We start from the raw sequence: 20,468 nt of genomic DNA on the forward strand, positions 1-20,468 counted from the left end.
GGATAGAAAGGATGTATAACAAAATGGGAGAGAAGGTAAAATTAGAACAGACAAATATACCAGAAAAAAACAGTTATACAAGTTAAACTGTGGAAGGAAAGTAAATAAGAAAACACTAAAACTATAAAATATAAAGAGAAAAGTGGAGTAAATTAGAACTGCACCGAAAACAGAATGATAAAAAGAACATGAAGAATACACAAAGTTAATAAAAACAAGCTGAAAAGTAAAAATCGACACAGAACAGATCAGAAAAGACCCTGGGATAGAAAGGATGTATTACAAAATGGGAGAGAAGGTAGAATTAGAACAGACAAAGATACCAGAAAGAACAAAGTTATATAAGTTTAACTGTGGAAGGAAAGTAAATAAGAAAACACTAAAATACAAAAAATAAAGAAAGAAAAAAGTCGAGTAAATTTGAACTGGACCTAAAACAGAATGATAATAAGAATACACAAAGTTAATTAAATCAAGCTGAAAAGTAAAAATCGACACAGAACAGATCAGAAAACACCCTGGGATGGAAAAGAGGTATTACAGAATGGGAGAGAAGGTACAATAGAACAGACAAAGATACCAGAGAAAACAAAGTAGTTCCAAGTTAAACTGTGGAAAGAAAGTAAAAAAAAAGACACTAAAATACAAGTACAGAAAAATCAAACATACATGGAAAAAAACAAAACAAATTAGATAAGGAGGATCACATGGGAGTGATACAACAGCAGAAAAGGAGATCAAAGGCAAAAAGAAGCTGCTGAAAACTGCTTATCTAAAAAAAAAAGAGCCAATGGAGTAAATTAGAGAGTCAAAAGGGGCCTAAGCTTTCGATCCTAGCAGAATTTTCGTCGGAGGCAAAATGAACAAAATGAGACGACTTCGCACCATCCAACCTCATGGCCTGAACATCCAAGAGGGGAACGACTGATTACTCCTTCTTATCCACTTTCCATTTGTGTTCACATTTTTTCCCTCAGCTTTTTTAGATTAGTCACATTATAGTTTCTTTTTCTACTTTCCTCCCATATCTCATACAAGCTCAGCTCCAATTTTTTCTCCCTTATTCAGGCAATATAATAATCATTATATATATTTTTTGTTTTTTTCTCTCCACCCACCTCTTAGATTTACCACTTAATTATTTTTCCTTTTTCATGTTTTCTTAATACACCCCCTCTCTCATACAGCATCAGCTTCTTTATTTGCCTTCACCCTTTAGGCAATTAGCTTCCATTCCATATATACAGGTTTTTTTTCTACTATATAGTCTGCTGTTTTCCCCCCCACACCCAGCGGATCACTATATCAGTTTTATCTACCATATGTATATACATTTATATATTTTTCACATAGATTCCTTTCTGGATATATTTACATACTTTTATACTTACAGATTTATTTTTACACTTACTTTCTTCTCTTAGTTTGTTTTTTGCTCTTTCATACATACTTATGTCTTTTGCACCTGTTCAGTTGTTCCCCATTCTTTCCCTTTTTTCCTCACTCTTTTGCACCAGTTTATTATGCCTTTCTTATTTACCTGTTTGACCCACCTCTCACTAATTCTCTTGTTATTCATCTCTTCCTCATACCCTCTATCACTGTTTTGTTCCAGATCCTGTTTGAAGTTGCCTGCCCCTATCTTAATCCCTCTTGGCTTGAGGTCTTTCTTTGGCCTTACTCACACCTACTTCCCTTTGTGTCTGCCTACTCCTTTTCTTTCTTCCCCTTCATTAACCTGATTGGTCATCTCTTCTCACTAATGCCCCTTTTGTCTCCTTGTTTCTAGTGTTGCTGTTGGATGTTTGTGGTGTATATCATGGTTGTTCCACTTATATGTTTGTCATTTTGCCTCCGACGAAGATTCTGCTAGGATCGAAAGCTTAGGCCCCTTTTGACTCTCTAATTTACTCCATTGGCTCTTTTTTTTAGATAAGCAGTTTTCAGCAGCTTCTTTTTGCCAATTAATTTTATCCTCAAATAAAAATGGTATGTTCCATTCATAATTTCAGAAAATGAGCAAATTGCGATCTGTTCCAAAATCGGATCGCGAACAGTCGTGAGGTTTTTTCGGTGGCCTACAGAACTCAACAAATTACAACGTTTAAATCCAATAGCACAATACCATATTATTTTTTTCTAACTTCTGCCTTTTCTCCCTTCCCAACTCCTCTTTTTTAGTTTGTAAGATATCTTATAATTTTGTATTAAAAATGAATTTACTTGAATATCTTTAAGTAATCTTTTCTATCCTTCTGTTTTTGTTTACTTAACCTGTTCCTTTTTCTGATTTCTCTCTGTACTGATTCTTTGTATAAAATAAGAGCACTTGGCAGTCAGTTGGTTAATTGCATTTTCCCTCCCTCTTCTTCCTCGCCTTCTCGTTTCTCTCTACAGGTGGCATCCTCGTCTGGTTGCATAATTCTGATTTACACTTTCAAGCGTTCCGCCCTAAATGACAACTGTGTCTCATTAATTTGATTTGATTTTATTGTTTACTTCTGCAATTACATCATTCGTATATAATACATTTTCCATAACATAACAAACATAGTATATTGAGAACTTTTTTGGCATGAATCATAACTAAATGTACTAAAATTATCATTACAAACAAAACTGATCTCATACCAAATTAGTTAACATTTACAATTTGCAGGAGAAGGATTGTCATCATAAGCAGATTGCTTGAAAAAATGACAACCCCAGGTTAGAACTCATTGATTAATATAATACATTAATACAGCAGAATCGATAAACAGTTCATTTCATGAAAAACAGCAGTAATGTAATTTGAGCAATGAAGATGGAGATGATAAGGATGAAGATGATGGTGAAATGGTGAAGATGAAGGCGATGGAGAGGATGATGGTGATGATGCTTTAATGATGACACATCGACACAGAAATTTTACTTCAAATATTCTGATATCAACATAGATTTAACGTTTGCCTTAAATGAGTAAAGAGACGTGGATCTTTTTATAGATTCAGGTAGAGAGTTCCACAAATCAGGACCATGGTGTCTTATGGATCTCTGCGCAATAAGCAATTTGGGGTTGATTAAATGGAAATTAGAAGAGTTCCGCGTAGGGTATGAATGGATAGATGTGTTCATAGTATAAAAATTGTGAAATGAAGGTGGGAGCATGTTATTTACGTATTTGAACATAAGCAGTAAGCTTTGAAATGAGTTTATGTCAAAAATAGTTAGAGTCTTTAGTTTATGGAATAATGGATTTGTGTGTGATAAATATTGCGAATTAGTACAAATTCGAATTGCTTTTTTCTGTAATAAGTATATTATATTAATTTTAGTTTTTGCACACGTTGCCCAAACTATATTGCAGTACGATATATACGGCAATATTAATGAATTGTATAGTAGAACGAGTGTAGTATGAGGAATTATGTTTTTCATTTTGTAAAGTACACCTACGTTTCTGGAGATGTTAGTAGTTATACAACGTATATGTTCATTCCAATTTAAATGTTCATCTATTGTGACACCTAAAAACTTTGTTTCTTTTTCCTTTTGAGTGGAATATTATCTATGCTTATGTCGTATGGAAACTCAGTAATATGTGAACTTGTATGCGTAAAATACATAAAGTTTGTTTTGTCTATATTAAGTGAGAGCCTATTACATTTAAACCATAAAGATAGTTTAGGTAATTCACGATTAAATGTATCTACTAAAGTTTCTAAACTAGTGTTTGAACAAAAAATGTTTGTGTCATCGGCAAATAATACAAATGATAATAAAGGCGTTACAGTAGTCAAATCATTAATATATATAAGGAAAAGTAAGGGGCCAAGGATCGATCCTTGTGGAACTCCGCATTTTATTGACTGAAAGTTAGAAGAAATATTGTTGTGAGTGACATATTGTTTTCTATCAGACAAATAACTCTCAAACCATGATAGTGCGATTCCCCGAATTCCATAATTTTCAAGTTTTTGAAGTAAAATCTGGTGGTCAAGAGTGTCGAATGCTTTGCTTAGGTCCATGAATACTCCTATTATGTGTTCTTTATTTGTCATTAAGAGGAAAGGTTGGAAAATATTATAATCAACGTCAGCACCAGAGAACATGTTAGATTTTTTCTATTTTTTTCTTCTCCCTATCTTACTCTCTTTCTCTCTCTCTATCTCATACACACACACACATCCTATCTATTTCATATATATATATATATATATATATATATATATATATATATATATATATATATATATATATATGAAATAGATAGGATGTGTGTGTGTGTATGAGATAGAGAGAGAGAAAGAGAGTAAGATAGGGAGAAGAAAAAAAAATATATATATATATATATATATATATATATATATATATATATATATATATGTGTGTGTGTGTCTATGCTTTTCTGCATTTATAAAATGAATATCCTCTTTCTCGCAATGATGTTTACACACACTTTCTCCGACAAGCACTTTATCCAAACTCATTTTCATTAGTACTATATATTCAACGTTTGATGTCATTAGCAATTCATTTCACGTTTTGTTTTCATAGGAAGCGCTATTCATTATCATAGACCAAAATTTTATTTATAAATAAACAGACTTTGTATTGAATACTGAAGGTATATGATATTTTATTCAATTCTTAACACTACAGGAGCAAAATTTACAAACACAAATACAAACCAATTATATACATCTACGGAAAGGAAAATAGTACCAAACTATACAGAAATAAAAGAAAAAAGAAATAGCGGTTTTTTCATATTGGAAACAACATGTGATTTTGTTTTCCAAATGTGTTTGTGGCGGTTTATAATAAGCTAGGTAAATTAGTCGTAGATTTAAATCATTCGAATTAGTTTGGTGCACAAATGTTCAGGAAATTTTTACTCATATCTAACTCGGCTAAGCGAATTTCTTACTGTGGAAAGGAATGGGAAAAAAAAGAAAATTGCTTAACGATTAAAATGTGGAGAAATCAAATGAAAAAATAAAGCACAAGCTATGATTTCCAGCAAAAATAAAACAAATCATATTATCTCAAACAAATCATAATCCATTATGACATTAAAAAACAAGAAAATCCGACAAAACATAATTCAATTGAAATCAATTCGCTTAAAGTCTAATCAAATAATATTCAATGAAATCGTATAGGCTTTTTGAAATGAAAATAAAGGAAATCAAATCAAATTAATCAAATTAATTTAGGCCTAATTACAACAAAGGGACGCGAATCAGAGTGTGCAGCGTTTTGAGCGAGAGTCGTGGGATTCTATTCCAAGGCGGGTTCAGACTTCTCTAGAAATCTTTAGTCAATTCTCCTGGACCGAGTAGTTGTCTTGGCTGTCGTGTTAGGTGTCTCATTGGTCACTGTGGCCATTTCTAGAAAACGAGAATCAAAATATAGATATCTATATAATTATAGAGATACACACGAACACACACCCTATTGTATGTGGAATGAAATGGAGAGACCTGTGTGGAAGATTGGACATTTCGGGCAGGCTGATAGTCTTCGGTCTTTCTGAAAAACCGAAAAACAACCTGCCTGAAACGTCGAGTCTGCTCTCCTGCTATACAGCTTTGCATGATGCCCTTATTAAATAAAAATGTATACGTATTCCCATCAGATTTTAGCATTATACCAAGTAACTGAGTGTTCACCTTTCCGTTTTATTTAGTCATATTTTTTCTTCTTTTGTAAGTGCAAACACAAACAAAAGTATTTTAAAAAAATACAAGGAACAATGCAAATATAGAAGTAAAAGAAGAAGAACGCTAAGAAGAAGAACAAGATGTAGACGAAGAAGAACAAGAAGGAAGAGAATGAGAAGAAAATTGAATAAAGGGAGAAGGAGGAGGAAAAGGGGGAAGTGAAGAGGAATAAGAAAAACAAGGACAAGATGAAGAAGAAGAACAACGAGATGGAACACAACAAGAAAAAGGGAGAAGAAGCAGGAGTGAAGAGAATGAGAAGAAAGAGGAAGGAGAAGAATGAGAAGAAGAACTTAAAGGTGAAAAAATGAGGAGAAAGAGGAGGTAAAGAGGAAAAAAGAAAAAAGTAAGAAGAAGAAAAGGGTGAAGAATGAGGAGAAGGGGAAAAGGCCGGTCATTGCTACACACCGACGAAACTCAGGATAAACTCCAGATAAGCAAAAGCATTTAGCTTCTGCCTACCATCGGACAGTTATTTAGTAGGTTTGGTTCGTGTGAACAGGTAAATGTATCATCAATAGGTGGGCTGGCTTTCATGTAGCCAATTAACCCAAATTCTACTTACGATCGCAGTCCATGACGTTCTCTTTCCCGTTACACACGGCATCCATCGTAGCACATCCATCACGTAGACGAATCACTGTAGTTCCATCAGGAGAAAAGCACATCTTGCCCGGTTTGTTGGCCTCGATCAGGTATTTCTCGATCATGTCATGGTTTGCTCCAGGTACCTCGATCTCGTCGACTTCGTCGATGACCTCCTCGTAGACGTCGGGATCGCACTTTCCTCCCTCGTCCGCGACTTCCTCGGCGAACAGTGTACATGCATCGCTCAGGTAAAGGGCGGCCTTTGATATGAAGACTGTAAGATATAGGACAATAATAATCCGGTAAATTCATAAATTGTGCCCAAAGCAAACACTGATAAAAGGGATGATGATGATGACTTTGCTGTTGCTGTTGCTGGTGATGGTGATGATGATGATGATGAAACGATAACAACAATAATGATAAAGTAGTATATATGATAACAAATGATGATTAGTTCAATGATAATCATGATGATTATAATAGTGATGATAGCAGTTGTATGAATAGTGATAATGCAAAATAAAAACACTTACCATTTGCTTGTGTTTCCTTAACCAAAGAAGAGCAAAGGCACATCAGACAGAAGATACAGAAAAGCTTCACCTGAGAGTCAATCAAAGGGCATCGTAGATAATGGTTTTCGATTCATTTCACTTTCGGCGATTAAGATAGACTTTTCTTTACCTAACCAATACCACACCCCCCCCCTTTTTTTTTTAAAGAACAAGACTTAATTGGAATCAAGTTACAGACGCATGATTATACCTGTGAGTGACGATTGAGATACAAAACGGTAGATTGCCGACTTTGTCCGTCTTTTCATTATGTCATATAAAATTACATATATATTCTAATGCATTATCATCTATTGAAATTAAGATTATAAAGATAAAAGAATGATGTTCCAAACTAGACACCATAAACGTCCAATCTGATCAATCTTTAAATGAAGTGTTATCCATATTCGTAATCCTAATCATCTGTTAAAAATGGCAAAGGTTGAATGAAAATAGATGTGAACATGAAACTGTGAATATTATGGTCGTGAGCCTGACATAACTGTTATCACAAATTGTGGAATTTTTTTTTCTTGTTTTAAAGATTGTATTATGTATAGAGTTTTGTCCTGTCCCCTACTTCTCAAAAATTGCGATTAACCCAGGCGATAAACGAATCTTTTGTCAACCTACCGAAATTCCCATGATGATCGTGCTCCCTCTCGTGTTAATAGTAAATTCGAAAACGAAGCCTTAATTCAAACTGAAATATTGCCAAGAGTATATTTAGAACAATACCCACAGACGATGGCTCGAGGAATCTATTGCCAAATGAAGATAAAGCTTATAGGCTGAGCCAATCTAAGAGATGAATGATGTTAGGTTGAGACGAGTTACACTTTTATAACCTTTTATTAACCTCGACATGACTCATCATTCTCATGTATATTTTGAAAAAAAAAATGTACATATTGTTTAGATAACATCCTAACATTTTGTTACAGCAACAAGCTGCTGCTGTAGAACTGAAGGAAATTTCATTAACTGAACAAGGTTTGCCCTCCAAAACGTTGAACAGTTGTCACTCGAACTGTTATCAGTAAATCTTCGTGAACAGCAGTACGATATGAATATGGGAAGGAAAAAAACATCTGCAATAAATGAAAACATCATCAACAAAACAATCTGAATTCGTAAGGATGTTCACCTTCGAAGACTTATAATGCTCATGGCTCCTCCAAATGACATTGGTTCACTGTCATGTATAGGGTGCGGACAAATAATAATCCATGCATGTTCGATTAATGAATTTAATGAAGGGATTAGAAAGATCATCGCCAGCATTTTTTTACGATGGAAAGAGCAGGTCACTTGCGATTTGTTTTAAATACTAGTGTAAATGCCCTAGATTCAAAGAGATTCGTTTATATTTTGAAGTATATTATAGACCAGCTGAAGTAAGAATGTAAATATCAAAAGATGACAAGCGCTCGAAATAATACAATGGATATCATAAAAATGATTGCTGAGAAATATTACCAAAAACTAAAAGTGAAATTAAAAGGATCTGTAGACAGTATTATTTTACTTCATAAAAGTGCAAAGTCAAAAGGTCAGAGGGTAAAGGTAGAACTTAACAATAATATTTTGCAGAAAGATGGGTCATAAGGGTTTCTCCCGATGAGTATCTCTTTAAATCGGAAACGTTGGCGGAATAGTTCTGGATTTAGGTAAGATTATTGTCATTGCCATTTTGTATGCTAGAGGTCACGCAAGGACAAGTTATGGCTACTATGACTCAAGCATATCTGCTTATAACAGTTAGCCTCTGCTTTTCATTTTTATTATTAAACCATGTGCTTACAGTAAAAATTATGTTTTCACTCCTCTATTATAACAATGGCACATGGTAATGTACTTTACCATATCATATTACTTTCATGTAAGGCCTATTATAAATTCATTTCGATTACGCAATCTTCACGGCATACGAACAATGCAGAAACCTCCGCCAAAATGTTGCCTTCTTATCTTTCTTTTGTAAATTGAACAAAAAATTGGATGAAACTGGTTTGAATTTGCATTGATTTGTTATTAATTTGTAGATGACTCGATAGAATTTCTTCTTTGAAATTAAACTTGTTGGCACTTCGAACATGTATTAATGAGATTTCACCCCTTAGCTTTAGCGATATGAATATCATCGAAAGAGTCTTACACTGTCGCACAGCTGAAAATGTCCTGAAAAAAACACCTCAGATTTGAAAATATTGGGCTTTCGAATTGTTCCTGATTACTAATGACATGTATGCAATCCTAAATCGATATCAAATGTAGTAGATTTAAAAGCAATACAGATTATAAATTGTTCAGAACATTAGAAGTCAAACTTAATATGAATCATGTTCGAAGAGGTGTTAGCGCAGAACGAAGCAACTGAGCTGAACATGAGAGTATTAATATATATTTTTCCAATTGTGTATGAATGATCTGGTGCACATTTTTTTAAAATAAATGCTTGTGAAAATATAGTTTCTTTAGAATTATTGCTTGTTATTAACTGCTGGCAAGATTTTGATATATCATGCTGGGTATACATTCAACACAATGGTAAGCCTCACTCACCTTCTCTATAATGACGGCAAGGACGGGTAGCTTGGCGAAGCTTCAATGGTTACCATGGTAACGCTAATATTATACTTCCGCTACATTGTATGCACAAAATACAATGTGATCTTAACCACAGAATGTGAGAAAACTTTTTTCGGCAAATTTCTTGCGATTGTTTGGACAAATTTAAAACAAAGTTTATTTCTGATCTTATCTAGTTAGGAGCACGATCATTCAAGTCTTTGCTTAGCAATTATCATAAATATTACTCGATTTAGGATTATTGGTATTTGGATTTTTAAAGAGATCTTTTGACAGGATTTTCCTCCTTTTCAAAGATGAAAACAATGGTAAGAGATATAATCTTCATAACTTTCAGGGAACAATTTAGGGAAATTTTATAAAGCTAAGTAACATTTCGTATTTTAAAAATGTCAATTTGCAACGTTTCTTCGATTTCTTATGGATATTTTACTATGAAACATTACTCAGTCAGAATATGCTGAATATATTTATATTTTCACTCAACATCATTCTGATTACTTCAATGCATGAAAATTCGATATGATTAGAGAAATATGTTCTTAGAAAAGGTTTATATGTGTTTGAAGGTCTCTTTTATCCGAGGGGTAAATTCAGAAGTTTGGGAAATGTCAATTATCTAACTTGCGTAGCATTTTTTTTTTTTACAAATCAACTCACCTTCACAATATATTTGTCATAATGTGGTCTGGAATATTTCTTGCCATTTAAATTTCCTTAAAAGATGGTTGTAAGCTTTATTGTTACGGATATAAAAATTTACTCGGGCGGAACTTGAAAATACGGGAATGGGATCGCGCTAGTTTAGGGGTCAATGCTTTCAAAACCTGTGGTTCCACGTGCGTACAACGAAATAGTTCAATAGGACGTATCGCAATTTAAAATCTTGTATCTATGTGTGGGATAATGTTCTAAAAAATACTTTAAAAAGGCTGAGCAAGAAGTTGCCTAACATTAGGTTCAAAGAGAAATACATTTATGTTTGTTGGATAACAACAGTACGTTTTCTGGACGATTTTTACACAACATTGGTTAAAATTGCCCAACCTTGTTCCTAGTTTATGCACGTTGCGTTTTATTCCAATTTTGCATAAAACCCTTTTTTAGAGTGCAAGTACGCCCTATAACATGAACTATATAAAGGTGATGCACATTCTGAATTTGAAATAACTCTAATGGCAAATTGTTTGCTTCTTTCTATCATTGTTTTCAGATAAGAATTACCCAAATTGCTGTCTCTGTCGTCATAGGCTTTGCTGTAATACAATATGCAATCGGTAAGAAGTAGTTAGTCTCATTCGTATAATAAGTATTATGACATGGTATGGAGCATGAATCACTTGCGTAACAAAAGATAGAGAGTAAGAGTACAGTAGGGGGTAGGCCCCCTTCATCCTATAAGAGAGAGTCAGAGAGAAAGAGAAGACAAGTTGTACGGTCGAGGGAAAACCAAATAGGGAAAAAAAGAACAAGAAAATGGTATAACTGGTGTGTTGGCTAAGTTGGTAGAGCGTCCGTCTTACAACCGGGAGGTCGGGGTTCAAACCCCGGCCGCGTCAGACCAATAGACGTTAAAAGATTGGAGTTGCTGCTACCCTGTTTGGCATTGAACGATTAAAGGGATAGAGCCTCGTCGATCTGGCGCTGCACAGCGGCTGCCGGGCCCACGGTCAATTGGGCAAAGCAAGTTTTCGGAGTATTTCATTAAAAAAAAAATATGGATTTATCATTGGATAATACTTTTTTGACGGGCCTTTCATGGAACTTTATCAAATCTTTTTTTAAAATGTGATTCAAATTTTAAAGGGTTTCTTTCGTGCTCTCTGGATTCGCTTGCTCGATATTATCTACGAGTTGTTTCCTCTGTACCCTCAGTTGTTTTTTTTACCCAATACGCAAATGGTAGGCGAAGTCCTTGTAATTTGAGAGTTTGTGTGTTTGTTAGACACTAGGCTTGCATATTAGCTTTCTATATTTGAACTTATTGCTTCAAATAAATCAAGCATTTGATCACGTGACCAAACCTCAAATTATATTAACCCGTGTTTTTTCTCTCAGCCAAAAAACCAGAACCTGACAGAAGCATTGCAGCAGTGGTGATGTCCCTGTGCACCCCATACCAGAAGGCTAAGAAGGAATATGACATGAAATGCAACCGTACCCTCACCGATGGGTTGAAGGGGCATTCCGACAAAGCTAAGATTTTTATTGAGGCTGCCGACAGCAAGACATACTGCACGGGGAATGAGAATGAAGGATCGTTGCTTCGTTTTGACACGGCATGTCATGTGATTGCTCATCTCTGTGACTACATGCAACTTGGAGAACTGATGAAGTGCCCCCATGCTCGTAAGTAACACCCTTTATAGTTGCAGATTTGACTCTGACGGGGATGTGCCGCCGACTATTAAATTCTAAGTGTCTTTATTGGTTATTATTCATCAAAATTTTCCCGATCTAGCTTCCGCTCAGAGGGCTAGAAACCGTTTTGTTATATCTTTTTTTATTGTGGAGGGGGGGGGCCTAATATTTTGTGCTTCATGCTATTTCTATCTGAAAATGGAACAGTCTAAGCACGTTTTGTAATCATCACCAGCCAACCTATAATGCATATTCATGAAGATATGCATGCCTAGATCTTTTTCACTGGAATATTGCAAATCTTTACAATTCAATAACTTCGTTAATTTGTTATCCGATTTTGATGAAATTTTTAGCATTTTGCTCTGTGAATTTTACTCTACATGTATGGAATTAGATATCTTTAGCCCGGAGCATCCCATTAGCATGATTACTGTCTTTACTCCTGTAACTGATGTTGCCAGTGACTGTTGTTACCCAGGGGTGTAATGAAGGAACTGGAAATGTTGTTCGAAGACTTCTCCAAACGAAATCTGAGAGAATGAAGCTAGCGTGCAACAACAAAACAATCATTTTGTTTATGTATTCTCATAGTAAAATGCCACAATAAATTGTTGTCGAATCGTCACTTTCTCCAGAAAGCTCAATCTCTACGCTGATGTTAGAAAGTGCAGCGCGGAGATTTAACAAGCAATTAAATAATGAAAGAACATTGTCTCTAACCTTTCTTCCAGCTCGTGCACGTCATTGTAGTCTAAAAAATGATTAATTAATTGATTGATAATACCAGCTATTTAACTAACTGGTATTCAAGTTGACTGTAACTAAGCTGTAACAACGAGCGTCCCTGGACGCAAAAAGCGCCCAACAATTGTAATTCCTTTTAATGGTGACGGTTTGATGAAGGCATAATTTCAAAATATATCTATTATGTTTCTCTTTTTTGATTTCCCAGAACCACTGGCTAAGAGAAAAAGCCACGTGAAAAGTAGCTCCAAGAAATCTGTGCGAAGGAAGGAATAATTCAATTCAACCAACACGGATGGATTTTCTGCAAATACAAAGTTTAATACAATTAGTTTTCACCTCTACATTTGAAGCATATAACGACAATTATAACAGCCTTAGTTCCAGTGGTTTGCTTGATCTCAATCTATGCTAGCAATAATCATGGTTGAGATGATAGGCATGAAGAACTTTTTATTGGGGGTTACTTATATTTATATGAGAAATATCTTCTCCGTGATTTACTAATTTCAATGTTACTTTAAATCTTGGAATAAGAATATGGATTTAAATGAAATAAAAATGAAATATTGTTATTCATTTGATATTCACCTTTATTGGAAAGTGTTAATTAAGTAAGATAAGGATTACACCAACGTCACAAATTTGGAATGTCATCCTTTCTTTCTTCGACCCATATAAATTGACGAAAGATGCACTAATTGATATTGTGTTAGATAATTATATTTGTTTTGGCAGCCGAGCTGTATTTTGTTTCTTAAATTAAATATCTTTACGGAAAGTAAGTTATGGATGTAAATATATTGTTGCATCTGTTATTGTCGTTATACTAATTATGATGATTTGAATGATGATAATTGTGATGACAATGATGACAAGATTGACAATGTCGGCGACAGGTGTTACGGTGGTGGTGATGATGATGATGATGACGATGATGTCTCCTGTCTCCACAATGGTGAAGGAAATAAGGATTATTCAATGGGAAAATAATATTTTGATAATGGAGAAAGAAAGATTATTAATACAATGAAAATAATAATAATAACAATAATGATAAAAATTATATTATCCAGAGTTAGTAACTTCAACTGTCAGCTGTTTTTTCAAGTGGGTCCTTATATCTGCTCTCCACCATGTCGAGCCATAACAAGACAAGATGGTAGGAGTTCCCATTTTTTAAGTCTTTGGTATGACTTGGTCGGGATCGAACCAACGACCTTCCGCGCATGAGGAGGGCGTACTATAACTGAGCTGTCCATAGTGGGGTGAGGACATTGGTGACGATCGTAAGGGTGATTGTGGTGATGATGATGGTGGTGGTTGTGATTATGACTCCATTTACACATGTGTCGGTTTCATCGAGTCGGCTTCACGCCGCCCTCACTCGTATGTACAAAATTAATGGTGTCTATGACACTAGTCATGATGATGTGCGACCATATGGGTGGTGGTGATGAAGGTGTAAACGATGTTGGAAGTAATGGGTTATTCCTTTTGTTTTAGAGTACACTCATAGCTATTCACATTATTAGATGACATGCCTTGCTCAAGGGCATAGGTGAGTGGCCGGGGATCGAACCCAGGACTTCCATGTGCTTGGTCAGGTGCCTTAAACCACTCGGTCAAGCCATCTCCATAGGTGGAGGTGGTGGTGATTGTGGGTGAATAGTGGTGGTCGAGGAAATGGGTAAGGTAGAGATGATATAGAGATTGCTGTGGTGGTGATTGCTGAAAACATCTGGGGTTCATATTGTATGATAATGTTACGGCGGCTTCGGCGGTGGTGGTTGTGGTGGCGATGGTTGTTGTGATCGTGATGATTTTGGTTGTTGAGTTACCGATATTGATAATGACGACGGTGATGCCTATTCACAAGAACCAACATTTGTGTTATGTTGCCCATAATTATATTGCATACTCATGGATAAGCTTTCCCATTTTTCTTTTACCCCCTTTTATTTCAGCTCACCATCTCACACGCCCACCTCTCTCTCTCTCCCATTTTCCACCCACCAGTCCCTTATATAGGTGTTCTCTATAATTATTTTTCTTTCATCGCCTCGCTTCTTATCATCCTTTCTCTCTCTTTCTCTTCCTCTCCCCCCCTCTATTCCTTCCATTCATATCATCTTTTCTATCTTTCCCTCTTTCCTGTCGTCTGTCTCTATAACACACACACGCACACGCTCACACACCCCGATTATGTCCTCTTCTCCAATAGGATATCCTTTTTTTTAAATTAAGTTTCTTCACTTATTTTTTTCAATTTTGCATCTTTCCAATTACTTCTTTTTGCAAAAATCTTACTCCAAAAATAAAACAAGCGATGACAGTCAAATAATTAGATTTGCAATACTTGTTTAGAATTTTATTTAAATATATTAGTGAATGGAAGAGACATAAAAAAGAAAGTAGCAGCATCTTAAAATGTTATTTATATAAAAGTTGAATGAAAAATTGGTCTTAATACACATAACGACTCAATGTAATGCATCATATATTATGGTCCTCAGGGAAGATGGGTGTGTTTCGACCTTTGACCTGAGATGACCCCCTCAGTCTGTTTCACTAGATTCGACGGATGACGATTCGGCAGAGACAGACGAGGAACGTCTGAAACGAGCTGCAAGCAAAGAAATATAATAAGAACACAAAAATCAGTCATCATTAGCATACGAAGAAACTCCTAAGATTAACCTGATATATATCATGTAAACATGGATATGCAGTGGTGCTATAGTTTGGGGAACCCCACCAAAATAACCCCTTCTTCATGTTGATTGTTGAATGAATCGACAACACTTCAATGTATGATGAGCACAGAGAGACAAACTGAATGTAATATTTTTCACCTGACTTCACATTAAAATATCTAAAAGATGGCAGAACTTGATCGCTTTTAAACATGCTCATTTTCTGGTGGGTTCACTAACCTTTGGCATCAGTCCATTTCAACTTATTTTGTATCAATATACTTAAATGACTTTGGACAATGTCACCGTGTCAGAAAAAAGTAGAAAAAAAATGAATAAGACATAAGAGAATATTAAGATATAACTCACCTGTAGAGGGACAGTCGACAACTTCAAGGCAAATTTTTTCCAAGATTTCACAGGCATCAGCGCTATCCTGCTCTCCTTCCTCTACCAAACACACCATATCATTCTCAGCTTCATCAAACAGGTTCTGTTCAGTAGATGTAAGAAGTCCTCTTAGGTCTTCTTCACACGTGTCAACCACCTGCCTGTATCTGTCACATAGGGCTTCGAACTCTGCAGTGCGATCGGTAGTTTGGGCTAGAAATCAAGGAATTTTTTTAAAAAAATGATGTTTCGTTGACTTTACCAGTAAACCACACATTACAAACATATAATTTGCATTTAATAATAATGATCTGCATCATCATAATAAGATACAAAACAACTGCACCAAAATGAACAAATTAAGTTTTGTTGTGTAATATTGAAATTTGCTGTCCTAAAATATGAAAAGATATTAAGTCATCCCCTAGACATAGAGATATATCATGTACATCAGCAATTTACAAATGATGAAAAACACACACACACGCACCCTTACACACACACCCTCACCCACCCTCACACACATATATACTGTATATATATATACCCGAGTAAGAAACATATCTGCAGATTTCAAAAAATGCCTCTTTTTCTCTATTGATTTTTGAATAAAAAAAAATAAATATACCTTTCACTTCCATTGCAAAACATGCAACGAGACACAGACAAACGCAGAATGTTTTTAACTGTAGAGGGGAAAAGGGATAAAATACTCAAAATTAATTTTGTACTATACATAATCAAAGTTTAAATCGTGAAATGAATTAAAGTATTTATTGAAATTCAATATTCAAGGAAGTCCATGATATTGCAGATAAGTGTATAAGGATCTGCTCGGATAAATTTCGTTCGTGCATTAGATTTAGATTTTTTTAAACAAATAAATCACACAAAGTATAAGATTCCTACCCCAAAAGAGAAGGAAAATAAATAATTTGATTAAAAGAATGAATCGTAAAAACAAATGAGGATAAAATGAAAAGAAATATAGATATAAAACGAGAAGAATATGAATTTTTCTTTGAAATGAATAAATAAAATAATTCATGAACAGTATTTTCGTTGTATTTTCAATGTAGAACAGAAAATGAACAAATTGGTTATATGTTTAATATAAATTGAATTCAATATCACATACCATTGGCAGATCGGGGGCCAAAAAGATGAAAGGTATAGCTCGACCTGTGCGATTTTAGATAAACCTTTGGTATATAATACAGATTTCTATTTCTGTTTCATTGTAAACATTTTTAAAAAGATATTAAAATTCATGTAATCAAATTTGATATTTTTTCTTCTCATTATATACATAATATTCTTCAAAAGTTAAAACTAAAACAGATTTACACAGTTTGAACAGTTTCTGCTGGAATAATGTAAAAAATAATGGTGTACTTACCGATTGAGCCATTTCAGGAGTTTTGCTGAGTCGATCGCTTTGAAAAAAAAAGGTAAAAGGATAAGAGTTACTTCGAATGCTGATGAGTGAGTGATAAATGACTTTATTTCCTCCCTTTTATAGTATTTCAACATAATCAAAATTTAGGATGGACATTTTTTGCTTTCAGGATTGTGAGATTGCAATATGACATGATATGACAGTGTAAGAATAGAACAAAAGAACATTTTACGTAATTTGTTTGTGAAAGGTTAAAACTGTCATTACGAATTTTCGTTTCTAATTATCATGATTATATGCGTAATTAATATCTATACCATTAATATGAAGTTGACATTTTGAAAGGTCAAATTAAAAAAAAAACAAATAAAACGGGTGAACGACCAACTAATACGTTTATATTGAGATCCAAGGATCTCTACCCCCCCCCCCCCCCCACCATCTTCCCCAGTCGCACCTAAATTCGATTGGCACTGTCTATTAATTACCTTGTTTTCATTTACCTTTGAAATTAAATGAAACAATGAGAGTAATTTGGCGGCCGGTCGCTTATTTGAAGTTTCATTTGGAAATATAGTAAATTAACTGATATTCTAATCCTAGTGTCAATCATTGTGAAGAAATGGGGATAGAACAAGAGGTCTCACGTCGTTCACAAAATTGAAAGATTTAAGGATGACTTAACGGATGGTGCGTCAGAGCCACAGTGAAGATAACCAATTTTGTTTTTATTATAATTTATTTTGGGTTTATTTCATTTCTATATCCATTTTTTAAACATGCGAATCGGGGATACATAAATAAAGGGTATTACTTCTTAAAAAGGGTAACCAAAATTCAAAGGTCAGTTTTAACAGGAATACGTGATATCTATATGAGTAATTCATCAACTTTCATCGACACCTTGATTGCGCCACAATAAGCCAGTTCGGATTTCCATTCTGCGCATGATCAGAAGAAGGTCATTTGTACTATAGTGACAAGGTGGTTTGATATTTAACGAGATAAGCACCAACTTTGATGTCTTGATTATTCATATATTCTTTTAAATCGGGTTTTCCATAAGAAAAAAAAACAATGCGTCCATTAGCGACTGGCATTTCACAGTTGGCCAAGTACATTGATATAACAAACAAACTTGAAAACCTATCTTATTATAGCTTGTGAACCAATTTGGTTCATTGTCTTGATAAAAATATTACAGATACCAGGAGCGTAAACATTTCCCGATTGTGCTGAAATAGCAATTAAAAAGGAACATAAAAATAAAGATGAAATCGGAGGGTCTAATGTTTACTTCCAGTGGATAGGATATAGAACTTATATTGCATATCTGACCAGGGCCCCGTCTTAAAAAGAGTTACGACTGATCTGGTCAAGTATATGGAAATCCATCAGTGTCATAATTTCTTCTCTAGGAAATTTGAGCAATGTCCATTGAAAACAAAGAGAAGCATGCTGAATTGTCAAGAAAACAGTGAATATGTGAATATATACATCATATTCATTTCTAGAAAATATTTTGAACAAACATGTATTTTAAATGTTGACGTTGCTGGCTTTCCATAGTTGTGGTTGATTGGATCAATCGTAACTCTTTGTAAGACGGGGCCCAGGAAAATGGTATGCCGCCCGTCACATTTCGAAAATAAATCGACATTTTATTAAATCATCTCGTGACGAGATGTTTTTATCACATGAAACGTTAAATAGCCCGAATACTTCAGCTAGTCACATACATGTAATTCCAAAAGTTAAGTGATAATTCTTCTCCATTTGGAAAAAGGAAGTTCAGCGATTACCCTTCCTAGAATCAGTGTTATACACACTTTGTCAATCAGCTATTGGCCTATCGATTAAAAAAATCTTGGGAATGGATTGGGTTGAATGAATGTATTTTCCTTTCATGTTGTCATTAGGCTCATGCCACATAATAATAAGTAATTTGGTCAGTATACTGTCTCGGAAAATTTCATCACTTCAGCGAATAGTGAAAAAATAATATATTGAGACAAATGTTCGACTCTTCAACACATTTTGCATGTTGGCTGTTAAAGCTTGGATTTCATTGCATTTGGATATGAAAGTAGAGCAAAGGAGAGGGAAGGTAAAATGTATTCTCTACTCTGCGTATAATTTCGGGTTTCTAGTTTTAAAATGGTACAGATAATCTTAATTGTGCTTTAAAATTGCAGAATAAAAAAACACAAATCGAAACCCCTGCTGTTTGATGAAATGGGTAATTCTGTTGCTAAATGCGTACGTTTTTAAAAAGAAATTCACCCCGAAACAAAGCTCAGCTGGGGTACACCACAAGAGCTTATCATGAAAAAAGTGACACTATCATGCAAGACAAACTGTGCTCTCTTGCTCCTTTTATGCCTAAACCAGCCAAATGGCAACCCACAAGCGCCGGGGTTGATCTTAACAGTAATATAATAATACAATAATTAATGGCATCGAATGCTCCTGAAAATGAAATAATACTATGTGTAAATTACCTGTAGCTTTGAAGACAAAATGGGAACCAAAGTCATTTTTTAGGGAAAAAAGTCGTTAAAAAAGGCATAGCGAGGGTATACACGTTGTATTTTATTTTTTTACTGAATGGATACTTTAAAAAAGATCTGCTTCAACAATAAGGAGAGCAATTTGGTTTAATAAACCGAAATATGCTAAGGAATATTAGATACTAAGATCCGTCTAAAACATTTTGAATAGCATAAAGTTTGACTGATCCCATTTTTGTCTGCATATTTTTCACATTTTTTTTTTGCAAGTTATTACTTATTCTGAGGATAAAATGTTTCATTTTTTTATTAAGAGAACCGCGTATGGGTCTTTCTTGCAGTCTGTGTTTCTTTTATAGTATTTTTTTTCTTTATCTACATGAACACATAGTATTAATAACACACAAGAGCGCTAAAACAGAATTTGCGAAAATCAGTGTTAAATCGATCTTAAACCAGATTTTGATGAAATTTTCAGTGCTATGCTTGTTTGATTTTTCTCTCTTTCTTATAGTGTAGTCGATTGATTACCCCATAAAGGCACTTCTGCTCAGAAAATGATGAAAGCATAAAACTTGGCACACTCGTTCTTCACCTCATATTGATCATTTTCAGGAAAGGTGCCGAAATTTCCAACACATTTCTAAGCAACGAATGCTAGGTAAGGGCAGCTACCACCCATAAAACCCCTATCCCTGAGTAGACAATTCTACAATATATTTCTTGAGGGGGTCCACACAGTACAAGCATTTGCTGTTTAGTGGATCCCTCCATTTCTTCAGATTTTATGCTTTCATACAATGATTTTGTTTTACTTACTAGTATGAAATATGTAATACATTGTAACTACCTCAATTTGAATTGTATGTATAAGTTTCGTTTACAAATGCCATTGGAATTATTTAAGACCATTTTTT

General features: G+C 34.5%; 3 protein-coding genes across 4 annotated transcripts; 1 reads left to right on the forward strand and 2 right to left on the reverse strand.

Moving 5' to 3' along the window:
- Positions 1–5,004: 5,004 nt before the first annotated feature.
- On the reverse strand, positions 5,005–7,607 carry LOC121409569. Its single transcript, XM_041601481.1, has 4 exons — positions 7,490–7,607; positions 6,833–6,902; positions 6,274–6,570; positions 5,005–5,375 (listed from the first exon to the last, which is right to left on the reverse strand). Exons 1-4 carry the CDS (start codon positions 7,499–7,501, stop codon positions 5,302–5,304), a joined length of 453 nt encoding a protein of 150 aa, XP_041457415.1. The 5' UTR covers positions 7,502–7,607; the 3' UTR covers positions 5,005–5,301.
- An 875-nt stretch (positions 7,608–8,482) lies between these two features.
- LOC121409570 lies at positions 8,483–13,304 on the forward strand. 2 transcript variants are annotated; one of them, XR_005969177.1, is made up of 4 exons: positions 8,483–8,526; positions 10,662–10,725; positions 11,507–11,797; positions 12,765–13,304. XR_005969177.1 is itself a non-coding variant. In XM_041601482.1 (4 exons), the coding sequence occupies exons 1-4, from the start codon at positions 9,745–9,747 to the stop codon at positions 12,830–12,832; spliced, it is 435 nt and encodes a 144-aa protein (XP_041457416.1). In that variant the 5' UTR covers positions 9,466–9,744; the 3' UTR covers positions 12,833–13,304. The 2 variants fall into 2 exon arrangements, 1 of the variants encoding a protein (XP_041457416.1); XM_041601482.1 differs by lacking the exon at positions 8,483–8,526 and adding an exon at positions 9,466–9,756.
- Positions 13,305–15,066: 1,762 nt separating this feature from the next.
- LOC121409571 lies at positions 15,067–16,323 on the reverse strand. The gene is made up of 3 exons (XM_041601483.1): positions 16,271–16,323; positions 15,622–15,855; positions 15,067–15,182 (listed from the first exon to the last, which is right to left on the reverse strand). The coding sequence occupies exons 1-3, from the start codon at positions 16,281–16,283 to the stop codon at positions 15,115–15,117; spliced, it is 315 nt and encodes a 104-aa protein (XP_041457417.1). The 5' UTR covers positions 16,284–16,323; the 3' UTR covers positions 15,067–15,114.
- Positions 16,324–20,468: the final 4,145 nt, after the last annotated feature.

The sequence above is a fragment of the Lytechinus variegatus genome, chromosome 2 (assembly GCF_018143015.1).
Source record: "Lytechinus variegatus isolate NC3 chromosome 2, Lvar_3.0, whole genome shotgun sequence".
NCBI classification, from domain to species: domain Eukaryota; kingdom Metazoa; phylum Echinodermata; class Echinoidea; order Temnopleuroida; family Toxopneustidae; genus Lytechinus; species Lytechinus variegatus.

Excerpts from the sequence above, each read along its gene's own strand:
- LOC121409569 (XM_041601481.1), bottom strand. Across the intron at positions 6,571-6,832 it reads TAAGGAAACACAAGCAAATG|TCTTCATATCAAAGGCCGCC; the intron begins GTAAGTGTTTTT and ends TATATCTTACAG. Across the intron at positions 5,376-6,273 it reads GAACGTCATGGACTGCGATC|AAATGGCCACAGTGACCAAT; the intron begins GTAAGTAGAATT and ends CTCGTTTTCTAG.
- LOC121409571 (XM_041601483.1), bottom strand. Across the intron at positions 15,183-15,621 it reads TGTCGACTGTCCCTCTACAG|CTCGTTTCAGACGTTCCTCG; the intron begins GTGAGTTATATC and ends CTTTGCTTGCAG.
- LOC121409570 (XM_041601482.1), top strand. Across the intron at positions 10,726-11,506 it reads TGTAATACAATATGCAATCG|CCAAAAAACCAGAACCTGAC; the intron begins GTAAGAAGTAGT and ends TTTTTCTCTCAG. Across the intron at positions 11,798-12,764 it reads GATGAAGTGCCCCCATGCTC|AACCACTGGCTAAGAGAAAA; the intron begins GTAAGTAACACC and ends TTGATTTCCCAG.